Source organism: Stigmatopora nigra, chromosome 18 (genome assembly GCF_051989575.1).
Source record: "Stigmatopora nigra isolate UIUO_SnigA chromosome 18, RoL_Snig_1.1, whole genome shotgun sequence".
NCBI classification, from domain to species: Eukaryota; Metazoa; Chordata; class Actinopteri; order Syngnathiformes; family Syngnathidae; genus Stigmatopora; species Stigmatopora nigra.
Window position 1 is genome coordinate 7,682,240 of NC_135525.1, and position 22,067 is coordinate 7,704,306.

The window sequence follows — 22,067 nt, forward strand, 5'->3', positions numbered from 1 at the left end:
ATATTTTTTTATAGATACGGCAGTATATTTAAAATTATCATGTGGCAGATGGCACTTTTTGATTTATTATTGAATAACCTTATTATTGAATAACCTGTTGTGAATGAACCGATTGAAGGCCTTTGATTCAAACGGTGTAATCTTGGAAAATACTGATTTGTCTAAACAGTCTATTGTATCGGTGTGAAATTAATGATTTACACACCTCGAAAATAAACAGTTCAACAGCCGCAGTGTCTTGTATAACGTCAAGTCAACTTCAAAACTTCACTTGGTTGACTTTGTGTTAGACTGCTTTGTTTTGTGGCAATTCCCAATGTGACTTGACGTTTCCAATCAGTTACCACCTTAGAGTCAAATTCGCAAAGAGAACAACCTGACACGTTTGCTACTTTGGGATTTGCCATCATGGCTTCACCAGGGCTTGACGTGTTCCAGGGCGGCGTTCCCGTCACGAGAAAGCACAAGATAACAACGGCGTCCGGGCTGGCGGATAAATTATTAGCCCATTAGTCACTGCCGAGAGAACGAGGTGGATGAACAAGGCATCCATCAAAGGTTTTTTTGTGCGTGTGTGTGTGTGCGTTTCCCCGTCGAGATAGGCCGCCCTTAACTGGGGCCGGGAATCTTGTAAAGGCTCTCCCACAGATGTAGGAGCTGGAGGTTGAGGTCAGGGAGCAGACTTGGAGCCATCGCGGCGCTGTTTTGCGAGCAATGAAAAACACTATTTGGTGTACGGGGTCGAGATTGTTCACTTGACTTGTAGACGTTCAATTTATTAGGTAGTGAGGGAGGGTGGTGAGCAATGATCACGTTTCAGTGCCTTCAATTGCGATATTTATTTAGGATTTTATATGTAACATAAGTGCTGAGGTCAATAATATCAGCCCAAGTTTGTATGAAGACTATTTTTTTAAAAGGTCATTTATAAAAAAAAGTAATGTTGCTAAACATAGAAAAGCCATTAAATAAAAAAAAATATTGGAGAGGCTTATTTATTAGGTAAAAATATTTTCCTATGCATTTTTCATCAAGAAAAAGTTGGAAAATAGCAAATATTCTATTTTAAAAGTTCATTTTTCTTTCAAAAGTCCAAACATTTTCCCAAAAAGTAACCAAATCTTTTCCTATTTTATCTATGTCAGGAAAAAGTGAATGTCCCATTTTAAAACTTGACTTCTTTCAATTTTATTTGAAGAAAACCTTTGAATTGTTCAAAATTCAGGCATAACCTCAAAGGGAAATAAAAAATATATATCAGTAAAAAGACAGAATCCTTGATAAAAGTTAGAAAAGCTAACATTTGATTAATTATGTTGCGTAAAGTATTCTCTGTCTAATCTCCTCAATAAACAGAGGATCCGTCAAATGCAAGTCTGTCTTTTTTTCCGGAACAAAGACGACGACATGGCAAAGAGAATTGAGAGCCAAGTTGGGCTGGGTCCGTCTTTGATGCATTATTGTATTACTCCGATATCCCTTTGACATTCTATCCACGGATAACGCGTCAATTTCCCGCTGGCGGTGAACGGGGGCCCCAAATGCGCCTCGGAGAGCCAGCGAATTAATCAATGGTCTGAGGGTAATACGCTTTGAGAACACTTGGCATTGAGGCGCTATTGGCTACAGGAGCAGTCTACCGCTGTGCACTTTTCCTTTGAATTACGAGCGCATTAACAAGCCTGCTGTCTGGTTAACGCTGCTGTAATAATGCCCAGCTCTTTGTCGTTCAAGGCCGTCGCTTTGCTCTCAATTAAGTGGCCACGTTCTCGTCAATGAATGTGATGAAAACCTGCTGATTTGTGTGTTGCTGTGTTAGTAATGAAACAACATTAAATAAATCTGTTTTTGGGGTTGTTGGAGAAATAATTGCACCTTATGGGAATAGCGGGTGTCATCATTTTTTTTAATTCAGGTTAGGTTAGCAGCCATCACTTGCTTAGTTCTCTAAAAAATGTTTTTTTCCTTCTTTTTTGGTCTTACAATGTTGACTATTTTTGTCAAGTTCCGATTTGTCACTGTAAAATAATGACTGATCTTGTGCAATTTTCAGTAAAAAAATTCACGCTTATTTGTGAAATTGTAATGCTTTGCATTGCTGAATCACATTTTAGTTTTTTTCACCAAATGTAATAAGAAGTAAGTAAATATTCAGCTTTCATTTTTACGAGGTTATCAAATGTTTTAATCGCATTTCTTTCTGGTAGCAGGTTAATTTCAAACAGGTCTGCGTTAGTGGATCAGCTCTTTGCCACTTTACTGTTTACAAGCATTACGGGAGAGACTTTAAATAATACTACAATAATACAAGTCAGTGATTATTTAGTGTAATGCCACAGCAATTGGGCCATTAACTCCCGTTTTTTTAATGAAATAAAAAACAGACACAAGTCAAACACATAAAAGGACAAACGACCATTAAAAGGTGATTTGCGCTTTACTTCATTACTGCTCAGCTTGCTCCCCTTATGCAAAGAGTCCCCAGGTGCATGAATGATTCAGGGCCACCCCGCTGCCTACTTCCCATTCGGCCTTTCTCCTACCTCCCCGGAGGATGCTCAAACACCGCTGCCAGTTGTGCTCACTTACACTTGGCTTCAGTTGCCAGCTCGCCGTGCTACAGGGTTGGCGATAAACAGCTGCTTTGGCCACAATGCCTCAAACGTGGTGTATTAAATGGATCCCAAGAACAAGCTTTGCGAAATTGAATGTTGGAAACATTATATAGGGAAATATCCATAGTGGTTAGTTTAGAATAAATGACAATAAACCATGAATTCATCCATGCTTTAGGAACATATAGTAGGGGAAAATATATATATTTTTTAAACCATGAGATTTTATATAAGCATATTTCTTTTATGAAGGTGCAAGAGACTGAAAAGAGTCCACCATGCAAGTGTAAGGCAATAACAATCCACCCGGTCTGCTCGCCAACATTAGCGCAGCATGTTCTGTCAAAGGTCAGGCTAACAAAATAAAAGCATGCTGTAACCATTTAGCAGCCCCCTTCAAACTATTTGCACTTGTTTATTATGTGGAACTGCTTTTTTAAAGCAGTTCTCCAAAGAATGTGTTGAAACTAGGGTTATACAGGGATTATATTTTGAAAGTCTAACTTTGGATACAATGGTAGGCTGACGTTATGAAATGTTTCGGATGAATGATTCTAGGAAGTCAATGGCCCAGTCAGTTTTTTCGTTTAAAAACAGAGCAGATGTTGTGTACGAACCATTAAAAAAAAATGCCAAAAGTTGAATGGTTACAGCATATGACAAAGGTTTTTTTCACCGTTTAGAAACGTTGCAATGGCCCTAAAAGGTGCACATGTTTTTTTAAAGCCCTTTTGAAAGCCAAAACTGATCAAAATTCACCTGAGACTTGATTACGTTTGGTAAAAGAGATTCTCAACAAGTCCAACATCTTTTTGCAAAAGAGTCTTGGCATCATGTCGTAACATGACGACAACACTTTGTGCTACGTCTGTCCTTAAAGTGAGAACATCCTCAGGACATGTGAGAAAAGCTCCGTTGCCGCCTTGGTCAACCTCTTGTGTGACACAGCTGGTCACATGTGCTGGCCTGGCCCTCTGCCTTGAGCTAGTGCATGGCAGCTGACTGCCCCGATTCACAAGCAACGCCACTTTAGTGTTTTGTAAGCCGCCACTCACAATGGCTCGAGTCACAGGAGTCCACAATCTTCTCATTGGTGTTATTGGAAATGTAATGTTTGACGTCTTTGTTGCCAGCTGTGTTTGTGTAAAAGCCATCACCCCTCCATTGTTCATTCCTTGTCGGTGAATTCCCGCCTTGGCTTTCTTCGTGACTTGATTCACTGATCACAAAACAGATCTTCAGGCTTAATGCTGTCTCGTATAGTCCAGTTTCTAAAAGGTTGTGTGTGATACGAGAGTTTGGTGTGAATTTCCAGGAGTGTGTCAGATTCATCTCCAGTCGCAAAATGCTGTTTTATGTCTAGGCCGAAGTATTTTAATTTCTTCATTCAGTTTCCCTATTTTACTTCAATCTACTATCATTAGACCAGAATTAGTTCTAACAAAAATACTTAAATCTCATAATATTACAATCTGAAGAATTTATGAAAAGAATCTCTAAGAACCTCCACCATTGGACATAGTGGCCTTTCTAGGTTATGAATGAGTTCCTGCCCCAATAGGGAGAGTTCAAGTATTTTGGGGCCGTTCCCCAAAAGGAGAAGCTCTTTATTTACGGATGATCATTCCTACTCTCACCTACACGCAAGCTGGCAAAATGACTTTTCTCTCCAGGGTGACTGTCTGGCATTTTCCTTTAAAAATAGGGTGAAAAGCTCGGTCATCCGGGAGAGAGGTTTTGAGTAGAGCCACTGCTCCTCGCCATTGAAAGCAGCCAGATGAGGTGGCGCGGGGATTTGGTTAGTATGCCTCAGAGACATCTTGCCGGGAACCTCCCTGGATGGGGGAGATGGAAGTCTTGATTTAATACTAAAGTTGCTGCCCCCGTGACCTTTCACCAGGAGGAAACAGATGAATGGGTTTTGCAGGCTTGTTAACAACACTCTTCTCTGTAGTGTCAAATTTGCAAGACATTTGTATTTTCTCTTTACAGGAAGTATTTACATACAAAAAAATCTGAATCTGTAGCATTACAACAATAGGTGTTAGCAGTTTTCTAACTAAGTGATGAAATTGATTGTGTGAGGAAGTTGCATGTTACAGATCAAACCCCGCCTACACTTTTTTTTTGGTCTGACCTTATGTTTTTTTCCTCGTGCCAAGAGAATATTAGCACAAAGGACCCATTCAAATGAATAAAGAGGTTTTGTTTTTATGGGCCCAATGTCAGACCATGATTTTTTTTCAATATACATTGTGGTGGAATAGAATGTTGAGCTTTAGAAGGAAGTAGAACACTAGAAACGCAGAACTGCCAATGCACATGTACTTGTTTTTCAGCCTTGGATTTCTACTAGGGTTTTGCTGGTCACAGTGACATGTAGTAACTGGGTAGGAAGTACCATAAACAGCCTTCTGCTTGTAGGGTGAAGTGATTTGATTTGACTATACAGCACTCTTTCACAAGGCATCAACTGTACTGTTTCATATTTGAAGGGCAGGCACTGAAAATGGAGCTGATAAGTCTCTTAGTATTCTCTAGATGTCTCCGAATCAACAAACGAGGCGTTTTTCAAATGAGCACACGTCGTTTAGAGTTATAATGCTTAAATAATTCAAACCGTTGCTGAAAATTATGAAATTATCAGCTAGGTGAATTCACTCGGAGACCACCACTACATAGAAAAACAATTAGACAATAATAAAAGTAATAAAACGCAATATGAATAACTGAAACACTGCGGCGAGGAGAGCATTCAAAACAATTGGAAATAGCAGGCTTCAACAAAACTAAGCAACATGCACAATCAACACAATTCATTAGAAATCTCATGCAGGCTTAATATAGTCTTTAAAAGTCAAAACCACTCACAAGTGCGGCTTGATAATTACAGTAGATATCTTTACATTTGTGCACAATGAGGAAAGCCACTCCCTTTCTCATCTCTCCTCACAAGACTAGACAATAAAAATCATCCTCCAGATAATAGCTGCAGTTATAGTAGCAATAGACATGCACGGATGGAAGTAACATATTCGAAAAAGAAAAAAACCCACACAGACTAAAAGTTCTGCCAAACAGCTTGCCGGACATTAAACAAATAGCTGTAAATGAAAACTCTTTTACGAATGGGCTTTAGATATTTATTAACGCAGGCAATTAAACACCAAACCGCAACATGATACTTGTGATATTTTGGCAACATGATCATTGCCTACCATCTACAGCTATTAGACATCTATTTGGTCGCCAATGGCAGTGAATAAGTGAAGACTTTCTTGTGACCGGCACATACAGTATGTGACGTACTCGCACCTTCCGTGCAAATACGCTGACTCCTCTCAGACGTGAGCAGCGCTTTGACATTTCTCCCTATCCAAATGTTCTTATCGGACGGCCTCGGAGCAAACATGCAAACAATCTGGCCTGTGTGTGTGTTTCCAGTCACATGGGCTGGACGGACTCGCAGAGTCATGGTGTCTGTCATGGTATTTCCTGATGGCGCATAAACAAATGGACACCCTTGTTCCCCGGGATTTTTCCTCCGCCCCTTTTGGACATTTGTGAAAATGATAATAAGTCTGGATAAGGGAAGGTGATGGTTACAGTTTGAAAAATACAAATGACAATCCATGTAAAGTAGGCTTTTTTTGTCAATGAGATACTATGTCAGGGAAAGCACAAATAAACACAACTGCACATGCACACAGGAAATAAATCCTAAAATGAAAGGCTATTTAATTCCACCTTGGAAGCATGGGAATAATTACAAAGTGGATGCGTGTCCTTTCAAGAGTCTTGACAAAAATGGCTGTAATTGATGTCATTTGTGACAGTGCTGGTTTTGGCTGCTCTGTTGAATGATTGGATTTAACTAGTTGGACCAAAAAAGAGTTTCCTGGAAATCGATCTCGACTCTGAAATATTTGATGACAGTTGTGTGTATTTTTAGTCAGTGGGGATAGTGATCATGGAGGATTTTGTAACTGACCTAAGAATTGTCTGTATTTTTAACATTGGTTCCGATAGAAATATGCATTTGTTGCTCTTTGAAGGGCAATTTTAACATTTTTGTCCAACTTGAAAAGACACTTTTTAAAACCAGTGCTGTGCATTTTCTTCCTACCCTTCAAAACGTCCGTATCGCCGTCAGAAATGCTGCTAATTAAATGTAATTCTGACAATTATAAAGATCTCTCTTTTCAAAATTGACCTTAAACATACGACATACTAGCAGTAAATTTTAACCTGGTGGTTTGAATGATATGAGGTAGCTGTTAAACGAATGAGTGCTTAATTAATTGCCTGGAAGACTCTATCGCTGGCCATCGGTCATCCTTTGACTTAGCACCTAATGTCATTTCATGCTTTTGCCTTCAGTAGAAATTCAATAGCCACCAAGCATGTACGCAGCGGATTATAATTATGACTCTCTATGGGGGATGTAGGTCAACCCAAAGACTTTATTTCCTCAAATATTCAAATAAGTAATCCCCATTTGCTCTGCCAGATACGCAGCTTTTGTCGGACAACAATGCTCTCGCAGTCGTTGCCCCCTCCGCGGTGTTCTTGAGCCAGTGTTTAGTTCGCTTCGGATGGTCGCGGTTGTCGTGTGAGGGCCAATCAGCAGGATGTACGTGATCGACCTGACTCCAGACAAGCCGGGGTAAAGGAAGTCGTTGATTCTGTGTTGAGTGATAAAGCCGTTCCGTTTTAGAGTCATTATTCTCAGAAGGTTTTTTTTCCTCATCTTTTGGCTGTTTTGGATGGAAACTGCTCATGTTTGCTTAGGAAAGAATTGAAACAAACAGTTTTTTCTTATGGTTACTGAAGACTTCTTCACTTGTTCTGTTCTGATCTGAAAACTACAGCTGGGTTTCGAAATAACGTTATATGTTGTGAATTTCCATTGAAAGTTTCCAACCGTCCCATCATCACTTCCAAGAAGTTTAACTCTGGCCATTGACTGTCAATACATAACATTTCCATGTAATCCGAGCAATCCGGTTCCTTTAAACTCGCGCATGTGCCGTCACATCCCGCATAAATTAAATCACATCTGCCTGTCTGTCTGTCCTTTTGGTTCGGGTCTATGAATCACATTTAGTCTCAGCCAATCATATCGCATTTGCCAAGAAGTCAGAAGGTTGCATTGGAACGGGGAGGGGTGTGTGTGTGTGTGTTGAGGGGTAAATATGTCACAGTTATGGAGGACATAGCTGGGTGCTCTGAATAGTGCCTCCATCTGTCCGCATGACTGCACGGTACATGGAGCTTTGTGGCGGCGGATCCGCTCGAGGGGGTTGTAGCATAGCAGTGAGTTGGTGGTGGTGGTGCAGGGGGTGTGTTTCTGTAAATAGCCCACCCTGCATTAAGAACCAACATGACCTCACCGAGCCGGCGAAAGGAGGCTTGCTGCCGTTGTGGCGACTCTTACTCGGCTGCATCCAGGTCGCGGGAGTGAGTCACGAGTAGAAAGTCTTAACCTTCAAGATGCGAGCGAGTCAAGTTAGGTTTACCCGTTGGCTGCTATTGACGGCGACAGATGTCCGATCCATTGGATAGGGGAAGGGTAGAACTGTGGTGTGTTTGTAGAACCGTTTGTGAATTTGTGGTCTTATTTTGCCATTTTTTGAAATTCTGGCTCTGTTTTTGTTGTGTCAATACAGGCACATGGATGTTTTCGTTGAGGTGTACCCATCGATTAATCGACAACTAATTGCCTTGTTAATTTAACAAGTTCTTAATCATAATCATTTATTTTTGTGCTCTTTCTACAGCATTAGTTTTTATTTAAGATTCTTCTTCTGGACTCATTAATTAACTGAAACATAACGGACAGATTAATTGACTGATTGGCCAGGATTACTGCCCGTAGTTAGCCCCTCGACCCTTGTGAGGATAAGCGGCATGAATAATGAATGAATGACTGTAAAATTGGTTCATTTTAGCCCTCCATCCACATTATTTTTGGAACTCAAGCAGAAAAGGAATGTCAACACACACACATGGCAAAGTCAGTTCTTTTATGACTTTAAGCCAAGCAGCAAATGCCATATCGGAAAAGTGATGACTTCATTCTGACTCAAATCAAGTCACGCACCTCGAGTCCCGCGCCTTTGCCACGAAACATACACGTCTTGACGGGATCCACGCAACCTCTTGACACAAAGCCCTTAGCAGAGAATTTGCAACGGTGCTGGAAGTAGGTCGATTTCAACTTGTATGGCAATAATGTGTGTTGGCCTAGAAACGGGCTATAATCATCGGCGTCTGTCGCCGCCAAAGTGGCGGTTACTTCAAGGTCAGGACAACAATTACGCCCCGCGGTAATTGACTCCTCCTCTGTTTTCGACACACTCTTCCACACTTACAGCTCATAATTCATTTTACTCATAAAGCAAATAATAAATTAAATACATTGAAATCCACTCACATGATATTAATCTATTCCTGGGAGTGAACACAAAAGATATATTATTTTTAAGGGATGAACAGAGTGCTGCCTTGACTAATGAGTTAATAACTTAATTCAATTTAGTCGTACATGGTGCCTTGAGATACATTTTTCATAGTTTTTCTTTTTTTTAATATGGAAAGCATCATTATATAAGCTTTTTAGAAGCATAAATCTCATAAATGGGCAAAAACAATCCACATTTCAGGGAGTTTGAGGCAGAGAAGTCAACAATTGAGTAGAAGCGACACTGGAAAATACGAGTTGATCTGATTTCACAGGAAGGAAGTGCCAAGCCATGTTCGACTGACTGCTTGCATCTGGTTCTTCCAGGAGTAAAAAAAAAACTAAAAACAATTGAAATTAAAATTAACTCTGCAAGTATTTGTTTTCAGTAGCTTATAAAATGAAATAGAAATCAGTCAAATATTTTCTAACAAAGCGCATTCATTTTATTCCATTGTTTTAGATCGAATAACAATTTCAATTCTAGATTTTTTTGTTCTAATTTGAAATAACACATCACCTCAGGAACAAATTCAGTGCCTGTTCTATGTAAAAAGGCACCGAAGATTGAATGCTCTGCCATTCCAATTTTCCAGGTTGTGTGCGTGTAATTGAACGCAGCTCACGGCGTTAAATCGCTGAATGAGTTCAAGTCCGTCGTTACCCGTTTTGTTGCTCGTGTCGTGAATGAATCCTAATCACAATTATCATTAGAGCATTTTAAATCAAATACCCCCAAGTAAGCCTAATAAAATAAATCAATTCCCCCCTCTCCTCTTTTCTCTCTCATTTGGCTTTTGGAGAGGCGGGCGGGCGGCAGGGGGGGTTGACAGCACTGCAAAACAGACGGACCACCTCATTTGCATCGCATTTAAGCATGTGGCTGAGGGATCCTTTCTTAAATTCATCCCCCCCCCTGTGGGGTGGACCCAAGCATAGATGGGGGAGGGCACAACCATCTGAGCCATTTTCTCGATAGAAATTATCATTTATTAGCCGATCAACAGTGGCCAAAAAATGCAGCTGACTATCTATTATTTTGCTCAATTAACGGGATACGCAAACATCATGTTTTTTTTGTGGGGGGGTCGCGTCTTACCGAGCAGGTTTTAATTAATTAGCCGCTAAGCTGGAACACATGGAACAGCGTGCGCAAACCCCATTAAACACGCAAACCCGAGCGGCCAAATGCCATTTGATATGCGCTCATACCCAAGCCCCACCCGTCCTTTGCTAGCTGATGTGAAGCTGCTTAGTCTGTTACCTAGCCTAATGAGACATTTTGCCTAACATGTCCTCAACAAGCTTAATGTAAAGAACGCCGTCGGTTATTGCAATTTAACATAATTGTCAACGTATACGTTTTTCCATGTTTTATATATTTTTGGATAATTTCAAATTGTGTACGCTGTATAACAACTTTCGTAAGGGATTTTTGTAGAATCATGCTCGTTTTACCCATTTCGGATTGTCTTAGTCACTGGTAGCTGACAAAAACTTCATTGTCACTATATAAGTATAGCGTGTCAGCAAGCAATGTACCATGTCATACAGTGACATCTACACAATCTTGAATTTATGGCATATGATTGGCCACCCAGTCCACTCTGGAGAACATTTTAGACTTTTAAGTGCACCTTATGCATGTAAATATGTGCCATGTTGCATTTGTAAGTTTATTGATTATTAAGGGGAATTGGAATCATTAATAATGGGAGCAATTGGCCGAGGTTGACAGGTATGAAACTATGTTGTATTTTTGTTGGTAGGAAAGATTAAGATTTAAAAAAAACTTAATATATTTTTGTTCTTAAAATGTTTCGGTGTCTATCGCAAACATGTTAGATTAACTGCCAACTGGGAAAAGGAGGAGGGGTCATAGATGTTAGTCTGTAAACTAGCGTCTTCAGGCATACATCCAACAACCCCCAGGCGTTTTAATTTCTCCACATTTGCCAGCCAAGGAACGCAGCTTTACTTCGAAATTGCCACGTCACAAATATTATTTTTGGCCAGGCTCTTGTTTATTCATGAGTGAGCGAAGCTCTTAGCGTCGCTCGCTTGTCTGTAGGAGTGGGCGGCCAGGGGCATCGGGTTTGGCTTTGCACGCTGTATACATGCTCAGTTATTTGTTTTTGCAGCAACACAGGTCGCCAGAAATTTGTTGTTATCGGGTGCATTTGATTTTAGCACTAATCTTTATAGTAATGAACATATTATTTGCATTTTCTTTGTTGATTCATGGTCTGACATTGAAGGCGCTAGACAATCATTGGTTTTGGACCGCTTAAAATCAATTGGATGTCTAGCACCGTCGATGGTTTTGAAACGTGAGCCGTCACAGCCAACCCTCCCAGTTGGAATGAATTGGTTGTCTATTGTTGTCAGTGGTAGACAGCGAGTTAATTGTGGGTCACTTCCTGCTGATTTTGGATCACTTAGCGTACATTTTGGGCCATTTTGAGGTGGCTTCCTGTACATTTTCCTGTGGTTCTGACCACATTTCCAGTTAACTTTGTAGTAAGGAACCTTTTTTTATTAAATAAGAAACACTGAAGATGAACATTTAATGTAAAAAGTTGTTTATTCATGAAGTATAGAGTCAATATTGAGTTGGAGAGTAAACGGAACTCAATATCAGTTCTAACATTATTGAGGATTCTTATGACAAAAGTTATTTCCGACATTTGAGCTGAGCTTTGAAAGCCCAAAGTCAAGAATCCATGGAGTCAACTTTTCTTCCCTTATTTCCTCTACTTGATTCACCATTTGCTAAACACAGAGGATAACATCAGAGTGAGGCGCACCTCGTAAGAATTCCACATGTAATGCGTGTCGATTGTTGCCCTTTAACTTCTTTTTTAACGTTTAGCAGGTGGCACCTGGAGGAGGACAGGAAATGAAAAGTTGAGCAGGCTAGAGAGCGAGAACCCTTTTATTTGCTTTGAGTCATCCACGGAATGGCTGATCGCGGATGTTCGTGGAATGCACTGCTTTCTTGTTCAAGGAGAGACACTGTATAGTTGTCTCCAGGCTTGGTGGCGCTGGGTGTCCAAAGTCATGACCCCAAGCTCGGGGGTCAGCCCACCCTGCCCTCTCCCCTCTGGTGACCTCGGTTCACCTCCAGTGCCGTTTTCTTCCTCCCATATTGACCATTGTAGTAATGTGTATTTTCCTCCATTTGGGTTGTTTCAGTTTATTTTCCAATTAGATTTTTCTCCCTGTAACACGACTGTCTATGTATATTTAAATTGGACATGTAGCGCCATCAATGCCAATGAGTTACAAATGCAAATTCCAAAATATCCTCCATAAACATTACAATCAAGAGTAATGCAAAATTCAATTCTCCCCATGACAACAATTGGTAGTCCCCAAATAACTGCATGCAATCTGATATTCTACCTGGAGACATTTTATTAGATACTTGGATATTTGGCTTTTATAGCGGATTGTAAGTCAGCGGAAAGACAGGGGAAGACAAAAGGAAGGTGTCCAAACAGGAAAAAGCCTAGTGACGGGCAGCGTTGCTTTTGGCTCATTGTGCCCCCCGGCTAAAGGTTGACTCTGCGATTCAGCTGGCCAGGAAGTGTTCACTGCGCTTTTCCCATCCGCGGCCTCTGCCAAGCAAACCGGAGCAGAACAATCCTGCTCCTGTGACTGTGACCGGGGACGGAGGGAGGGGGCTAGTGCGGGTGGGTAAAACGACAGAGCGAATCGGTCCAATTCTGCAGGGGTAAAATCAGACTTCTACGTTACGCAAGCGTTCCTGTTCTTTCCCCCGCCTCGCCCCGAGATTTTGATAGGAATTGCGTGAGGCACGGTGACGCTTCCCTCTCAAACCCAACCAAGGCTCTTTCCATTTTAGGTTGCTCCCGTATAAAGCCCCGCCCCCCGACAAGAGTCTGAAAAGTGGCCAGCTGCAGAGCAAATAAAGCTATCCGGCACGTACGGCGCATCCGCGGGAATCAGCCGTCGCATCTTTTTGCTAAATTATCCAGGAAATTGTCGGTGCTGCTAAGATAACACAGGTGTTTATATGCTAATAGAGCCCAGTGGCGGCATGCAAGCGAAACAATAAAGTCATTAGGGTGTTGCAGGAAGAAATGAAACCGGAACACCCCCCCATAACCCCCCGCCCACTCCTTCCTTGTCGTCCAGGCTTATGCGTAAATTCATTGAAAAGGCCTTAATGACCCTTGACGTGTTTCAACCCGAGCCAAGGTAAAAAGATGTTTATTTCCACTAGGTTACTACGCCGCAATTGGCTTATACCAACACCCTTCCATTGACATTATAAATTGAATTGAATTTAATGATTTTATTGTCATTATACGAGTTTGAATTCCAGAATGAGTTTCATGTTTTTGGAGACGTTCAGCGTCTAGATATTTAATATATAGTAATGATAAATAAACAATCACGAGTGAGGAAGTAAACTGTCCTTGAGCCTGTTTGTCTTGGCTGTTATGGCTCTGTAAGGCCTTCCAGAGGGCTGCAGGTTGAAGGGTAGAAGCCATGATGCGTATTGTCTTTTATAATCAATATATATATTTATATATATTTATGTCTGTACCACTAGATGGTGTCTGTGAACCACTCATTTCAAAACCATTGGGGAACAGTCTTTATCTAGTGATGTAATGCTTAACACAACAAGCTTTTGTGATCGCCTTCAAGTACTCTGTTGACAAACATTCTGATGAAGTCTATACCAAAAGGATGGAGGGGGCAGCTCTTCATTTCAAGTAGTCACCCAACACTCATCGAAAGCAAACACAAGGTGCCAAAACAACTTCTCCAAGTCTAGCCATCCAAACATAGGGTATTTTATTACGTCTGTTGTATTGTCGTTGCCCCCACGGAGCAATTTAAGGCGCCCCAGCGAGGAAGAATGGTGCTACTAAGCCCCGCTAATGAAACAGTCAGGATGGACTCTCATATCTTCTTTTTAAAAGGAAAAAAAAAGCTCACCTAAATGGAAAATGGATTGTCTTCATTATTTGCAACTGTTGAATGAAGGCAGTTGCTATGGTTACGGGCATTGGAGGCTGAAGTCTGGCTGGTCTCAGGCCAGGGTGGTAGTGGTGGTGGGGGGCACCGAGCGGGAACAAAGTGGCTACTAATGGCCAACTCCTACCGACGGCTCGGTCGGGAGCTTATGCGCCGCTTTATTTCGCTATCAACAGTAATTGACGTAAAAGCAACACGGTTTTGTGAGGTCCTCTATCGATAAAAATGGTGGCTTTGGGAAGCATTTGTCACTTGTTGAACATTTTCAAAATGTCTAAATAGGAGGAATGAAAATAGGAACATGGAGAGTCTGCAATGTGACCTCACGTTAGAGAAAGGATTACTTTAATTTGTGCATAACGGTTCCTCAGAGGATGAAATTGTTCCCCACTTCTCATGTTTTACAATAGGTAGATGAGCCGACTGTTAATTAAAAAAAGGAATAAAGGCAAATAAAAGGCATTTAAGCGGCTTTGTTGTAATTACATGATATGGATGTGTTTGCGCACGTGCTAGTTGCAGTCATCAGCTTGGAACCTCGCCGCCGCTAATGAGATTAACAACACAATGGCCAGCCGGCCTCATCGGCGATCGCCACTTTTTTTTTTTCCAACATTTTATCGTGCTATAATGCAGAGTGGAGGAGTTGTAAAGAGCAAGCTGGGATCATCATATGTGGTTGTTTGTTGTTTGGCAAATATTTTATTTTCATTTATTTAAAATCAACTGTCTGGTGACATCATCAAATTGCATCTATAATGCTTAAAAACACGCATTTTTAGTAAATTAACAATCAAGAATAAGAAAACTGGAACTAAAATGTCATCTTTCCATTGCAATGAAATTGTTAACTCCGATAGATACACACTAAATATTAATATACACTTCTAAAAATATGAAGTCACATTTTTAAATACCATTGGTTTAAAAAAATAGAACCATTTACTTCTAATATCAGTGAATTCCTCTCTTATTTGACTCTTGTGTGCTGTCACAAGCCATTTCAATAAGCTACTTGATATATCTATCATCCAATTTTCTCATTTTATCTAAACAGCAGAATGAAGTTGGCAGTTGACTGCAGAAAAAAACCCAAGTGGCATATTTGTGCTCACTGAAGAGTCTCTTATTGCTTCATTTGACAGCATAAATTGTATCCGCCTGCTGCAACAAGACCCCCCCTCCAACCCTCTTGTCCTTGCATCCAATATTTATTTGATGCTATTTATAGCACTGTACTATTACATAAAATGAAACGTACTGTTCTTGGCGTAACCCGCTACTCAACTGCTGTCACATAGTAGCCATGTTAAAATATGATTTTAGAACGCCAACAAAAAGATGATATGCTGCTTAACTTAAAAATCATACCGCCTCTTGTCCTCTATTTTTTTTTTAAAGTGACACACTTGGAGCCACTCAGGAAAAGAGGGGTGTCAAAAGCCTCCTCAGTTTCATGTCCACTAATGTGTTGTCATTGACCAATTAGGAGCCCCACATCAAACAAGTGCAGGCCAGGGGCTGGCTCCCTCGCCACCCCTCCTTTTCTTTTTAATTGAGCACGTTTGTAGCATTACACTCACTCACCCCTCAGACCGGTTGCCTCCCGTTTTGCCCGACCCGATAGGACAGGTCCACTCGGTGAGGTTATCAAACGAGCCACTCATGTCATGCATTATAACTTATGATAATTGAATTAGATGACAGGGGATGTTCTGGTCAGGATTAAGTTGAGAAATACACAGAAAGTACATTCTTTTATAGATCCATATTTAACACCTGAATGAATATGAATCTGTGAAGAACTTGGATTAGTAGATTCTAAAAAAATAGATTTTCCTTGTTCCATGGGATGTGCTATAGTATTTTCATGATGATATGGTAGAATGAAATAATTCATATTTAATGAATACATCAAAATATTAAAACATGTTTACAAAAAATAATCATAAAATGTATTCAAAATTGTCCAAGTGATAAAGTCGAATTAAATAGGGCATTACAATGTGACTTTACTGTATTAAAAATACATAATTCTCCTGGAAAAACATGTTTATTTTTTTTTAATTGTAAGAACGTGGCATTACCACAAAAAATTAAAAAAACATATACATCAATAAACACAATAATACTGTACCCGGAGAAAACCCACATAAGCATTGGGAGATCATGCAAACTCCACACAAGAAAGTCAGACCTTACTATGGGCCAAACCCTCAAGCTCAGAACTGTAAGGCAGAAATGCTATCCACTCCTACATTGTGCTGAAAAACAGACAATTGATTTTTAAATCTCTTTTAATACAAACATTGTGTCAGTCTATCTGAGGCGAACAGAGGGGGCTTCTCCAGGCGGGCTAAATTAGTTGTTTGCTTCAACCTTCTACAGATTCTGCACCCCCTTCCCCCCCTTTTGCTCCCAATGCCCCCCTCCAGCATGGGATTTGACCCTCACCCCTTAGCCATTAGTATGAGGCCTGGAAGCAAATTAAAAGAGTAGCTGTTTGAAAGGGGGGGTTTAAAGAAGGATGGACCCTCTCTTCTTCCCCATGTGCGATGGTGTGGTCAACATGGGAGGGGCTATGTGAGGGGTTACACTTGGTTAGAGAGGACATATTGCTTTGGCCTCTCTTGTTTTCCTTGCCTAGCAGTAGTGGTGGTGATGGGGGGCCAAGAGAGGGGGGCTTGGCCAGACCACCAAGCCCCCCGCCACCACCACTACCACCACCACCACGCTCGCTTTGCTTTTCCAATCACGCTGCAGATGTGCCTGATGGCTGAACAATCTCATGTGTGCTCCTGAACGTGCGAGGCTCCCGCAGGAATTTCGGGAGGGTTTGCTTATGTGAGCGAGATGGGGGGGCAGCCGGGGGGTTTGGGGGGTAGGGGGAGTCGAGGTGAGTGAAGTGCGTTGGCTCGCATTTTGCCACTGCACACCCAACCACATTAGATAAAAGAAAGAAATCCATTCCCAGGCCTGTTAAGGAGCCGTGTGGGGAGGTGTGAGCACGCATATGTGGAGGGGGGGGTTCGGGCTCATATTATCCTCCGTGCCAGCTCTGGATGGAGCCTGCTGGGGGGATTAGGGCACATTCTGTGAGGCAACAATGGAAGTCATCCACATTTCCATCCTCCTTTTGCTGCTTCTCCTGCATGGAACAAACGCAGCCTTGTCCCCAGAGCAGGCACCTGGAGGAGGAGGGGGGAAAAGGAGGCGAGGCGAGGCGGCCCCCTCAGCCACTGCCCCCCACATCCCCGCCATCCCTCCCCTTCCATAAGTGTCCTGTCTAAACAACCCCCTCCTCCCATCCACACACTCCTACTGGCCTTACTCAAACAACGTCAGCACAATGTTAACCTAATTAAAGGGCAGCTTTGAGCTTGTTTACACGACGCTGTTTTCAAGTGAGTGTCGATTAAAAACACGCTGACACGCTTCGAGACACAAAAATTGGAAAAAGTAGTGCCCTGATAACATGATGTAAGCTACAAATGAAATTTTGTGGGTTATGTTTATCCCAAGGGCAGAAAAAGAAATGCAACCATTTTCAGATTAATTGATGAGATGTTTTACTTTCTTTTTGTAACATTGTTCTTTAAAAAATCAAGAGATGGAAATTGTTTATGAGATTAGTCAATTCATTAAAAAATGGCTAATTCATTGGTAGGAAAATATATTTTTTAACTGTACAATAATTCAATTAGTTTTCCCTATTTTGTTTCTCAATTTATTGCCCTTGATAAACTCATTTACTGTACTTGAGATTAATATAAATATTTGATCATTTTCAGCCAGGAGTTAAAACATATCTATGAAATAGCTCATAACTCAATTTACACACAAGAAATACTTGGGGTAAGAGAATTAATAAATTATATGCAGTCTCTAAGTCTCCTTTTTCAAATCCTAATACCGTTTAATACTGCAACAGTCGGAATGTGAGCCAAATGTGAGTATTCACTCAACAACAGCTATTATCTAACTGAAATCAGAGTCAGGTCAGAGTAATGACTTAAACATGATCACTCAATGCCAGCCATGTTGAAATGGATGTTATGTCTATCACTATCAAGGGCAGTAAAAGAATTTATCACCCCGAATGCGCAACCAAATGTTAGCGGGATGGACAGACAACATGCGTCATTTTCTTATTGATAGGCCGACCACAAAAAACACTTATATAATCTCCCCCAAAAGTGAAACTTGAATAAATTGTCACAGCAAGTGCTCTCATCTCAAATTTGCACTCTCAAGTCAAGGCAAAAATTCTGCCAAACGCCAACTCCTATCTCAAATAGCTCAACTTGCTTCTTCTTTACTCTTGATGGAGAAAAACAAGATATCACGGCATCAAAGCTCATTAAAATGACGGCGAGGAGACCCTCCCTCTTCCCTCTCCCTGTTTTCACCCCCTCCACCGGCTTCACGCCCTTAAGCGCTACAAACACGCGAGCCTTCAGTGGGCAATGGCGTCGATTAGTCCTTTATTACCTCTCCGCGGCCTCCATCAGACGACGGCGGAGGAGCGTGTCACCTCGAGCCACGGTCTCCACATGAGGCCGATTTCTCGCTCTCTTTTAATGGTGTCAGCACTCCCATCAGCAAAGTGCACGCGTGTGTTGACAGGGTTGTTTCACACGGCATTGCAGAGGTGTATCACCCTGCGCTGTTGCCGTTAAGCACATTAGGAGTGGCGGAGGGGGCTGTTATGCTTTCATCATCTTGGCACAGCACTCTTTGCAAAGTGTGCGTTTGTTATGGGATGCCAGCCAATGCAGCTATGTAAGCCCCCCTACATGAGCAATTTCAGAGTGCATCTTTAGTTTTAGTGTCTATTTTCTATATTTAAACAGGCATATTTTACGTTTTTTTTTAAACTGGAGTAGCAATGATAGTGGTGGGTGGATGCCTTGTTATTGATTTATTTAATCATGTTTTTTGTTTATTTATTATATTATATTCTTTCCCAATATTCTTTTAGAATTTTATTGGATATTTTGTCTCTTTCCATACATTATTTGTGTCTCTTTAGTTTATTATTTTACTTAGCCTAAACACTGCTATGGTATTTTGACCTAGGTACATTTAGTTTGTCCTTCTGAGTTACATTTTCAGTATTTCATTGTATATATTTTTATAGTAATTCACTGTATTAATTGGCATTTTTCTGTCTTTTTTGCATTATTTTGAGACTGCTGGGGGAATATCTAACCCCCCCACCCCCACACACACAATTTCTTTTCCATCTTATATATATATTGTCATTTGTGCAGAATAGGGGAAACAAAGCCTTCCTTGTAAAGTGGTGTCATCAGGGTTGGTGTCAGTGAAGCAAAACATTGTTTTAGCTCTAGAGGTTAGCGGTGAAAAGCCCATTTGAAGAGCTCATCTGTCAGGAGGCAATGCAGGAGGCAGCCATGCAGAAGCCTGCCATCACCCTTTTGCCCCCACCATTCACTTCCATCCCACCCCTAGCCCACCTCTGATTATAAAACCATAATTTCTTCCAATCCTCCATTGGCGCTCTGTCGCCTCTCCTGCCATCCTCCACTGGCTTTCCGACGTGTTCCCTGCCTTGTTTTTATTACGTTTCCCACTCAATACACGGATTTAAAACGCTCTCCTCACCCTGAATCCATCTGTTTTTGTAGTGGTGGTGAATTAGATTATGATATGTGCACTTTGACCAAATAGCACTATTATTTAAATATATATAGGTAGGCATAACTACTTATTTGTGGGATGGTGTTCATTTTCGATGGAGATCTTTTAGTTATGTCTCAAGGACAAGTATTTATTTGAGGATTGATGGATGCCATTGGAATGTATTGGACGTTCATTGCCGTCAGGCTCCGTTGGTAAGCCATTGAATGCACTTAAAAGGGCTGAGCTTAGAAGAAAGTGGCAGCCCCCCCAACAACAAGAAGAAAAATAATTCTGAGGCGACAGTGAAGGGAAGGGCAGAGGGAGACGCTCGCTCATCAATAAGCACAAGGTCGGGGATGCGGCGGATCTAGTTGGAAACGCCAGGCGAGGATTTCTGGAGCTTGTAAAAAGGCTTAAAGCAACATCTCTCCAACATCATCCCCATCACTTCACATCATCCATGTGTGGGAGGGCTCGGGGAGACACCTGCTGGTTGTCCGAGAGGGTTGCAGAGTCCATGGAAAAAAAATGGAGACAAATTCATGTTTTTTTTTTTGGTCTGGATTATTCATTTTATAGCATTTCTAAAATGGGTCAAATATTTTGGTAATACAATTTTTGTTTGTTTTTGGTCCATTAGGTCATTTAAAGCCCTTATTCTTAATTGCAATTAATTAGTTTGAAGAAACATGTATGCAGGATATACTATAGTATTTTTCCCCAAATATTAGTTTTTATGTAGCTTAATGCATTTTATTTTGTACTAATGTTATGCAATAATCTTCATGTATTGTTTTCTAATATTATTCTCCTATTTCATGTGTATTTTGAGTTTTTTTTTATTTGGACGCATAATTCCTTTCCCTATCATTTAATCTAATATTCCTCGAGTGTGTATTCTTCTCGGATCTTTTTCCGATAGAGACCCACGGTCACTAGGGTCTCCTTCGGGGGCATGTGACCTTGTTAAGGAATTGTCAGACTTGCTAAGAGAGATGTCGTCCTCTGGGTACTCTCAGTGGTGTCTTGTCACCTGCCAAATCAATACTACCTCCCATCTCTGGCACGCACGTACGCCCGTGACACGTCTGTCGTTTGTGTTGCAGTTTGATGGCTGGCAGGTAGAGAGCCAAGAGGCCAACGAGGGACAATCAACATGAACTCCATTCCGTCCATGGACAGACACATCCAGCAGACCAATGACCGGCTGCAGTGTATCAAACAGGTGAGCCCATACGAGTCAAGTGGCGACGCGTCGTCTTTAAGTAGCTCCCTTCCCGATCGCCCCTTCTTGGACAGGCGGACAAATTGATTTTGTTGCGGCCATGACGAATTACCGGCCAACGGGATGATAAAGTGGGGGGAAATTAGATCGCGCCAATTGCTCGCCTTGGAGCCAAATCAGAAATCATTACGCCGCTAATTTCGCCTGTGCCGTGGAATTAAACTCATTTGATGTGTAGACTTTGCTCGCTTGTGTAGATGTCCCATCCGTTTAAAGAGGGAGGGTTGGTAGGGAATGAATGAATGGTCATTTGCTGCCACTCTGCCCGCTTTAAAGGGATGGGACTTCTAGAGACTTCCATGGCAGGGGATTAGTTCATTTGCTTGAGTGATTAGTTGGGCCAATAGTTGGGGAGGGGAGGGGGGTCGTGGCATCTGTCGTGTGGCACTGCCAAGCTCTTCCCATGGTGGTACCGATTGTTCCCGGTAAAAAGAACAGTAATCACTTGAAGCCAAGTGGGTGGACAAACTGGCCCAATCGGCGTCGGGCCGCCAATTGCGTGCGTTTGTCTAAATTTAGCAGATGTGGATGCTCGGCAGCGGCATTGCTTGGAGAGAATGCTAAGCTGGAGCTTCTGTTGAATTTGTTAGGGTTCGTCCTGTTACAATACAAGCTAACTTTTGTGCCCTACTTGCTCAAATATTTTCGAAAAGTGACATCATGGATTCATATTACTTTAATCTATTAAAGTGAAGTTTCCCTCAAGGGCGCTGAAAGCTCTGAAGAAGAGAAGCATTCCTGAAAAATATTCCGGGAAATGAATTTGTAGCATAAAAGTAGATGCTTTTCTTTTAAAAAAAAGTATATTTTATATCTTCTCTTTGTGGTTTAATATCTTACATCTCACAAATATTTCCACACAAAAGATGAAATTAAGCCAATTCCTTATACTTATTTTATATATTTTTACAAATTCAATTGAAATTTTCATTCAATCCAGAGTCGATTTGATTTGGAGTTTTATTTAATGATACTTTTTATTATTTTATTTCTTTGTTTTAAATATTTTATCTAAGTTTTTACTGAATGAAGCGGTTATGCCAGA

At 41.2% G+C, this 22,067-nt stretch overlaps 1 protein-coding gene across 1 annotated transcript in view; it reads left to right on the plus strand.

Annotated features, from left to right (window-relative positions):
* LOC144211695 (zinc finger MIZ domain-containing protein 1-like) overlaps window positions 1-22,067 on the plus strand; it is a 58,285-nt gene that overhangs the window by 17,906 nt on the left and 18,312 nt on the right. The window contains exon 3 of the mRNA XM_077739111.1: window positions 20,844-20,962. Within this exon, the coding sequence (XP_077595237.1) occupies window positions 20,894-20,962 (69 nt within the window). The 5' untranslated portion in view covers window positions 20,844-20,893. The remainder of the gene's footprint in view (window positions 1-20,843; window positions 20,963-22,067) is intronic.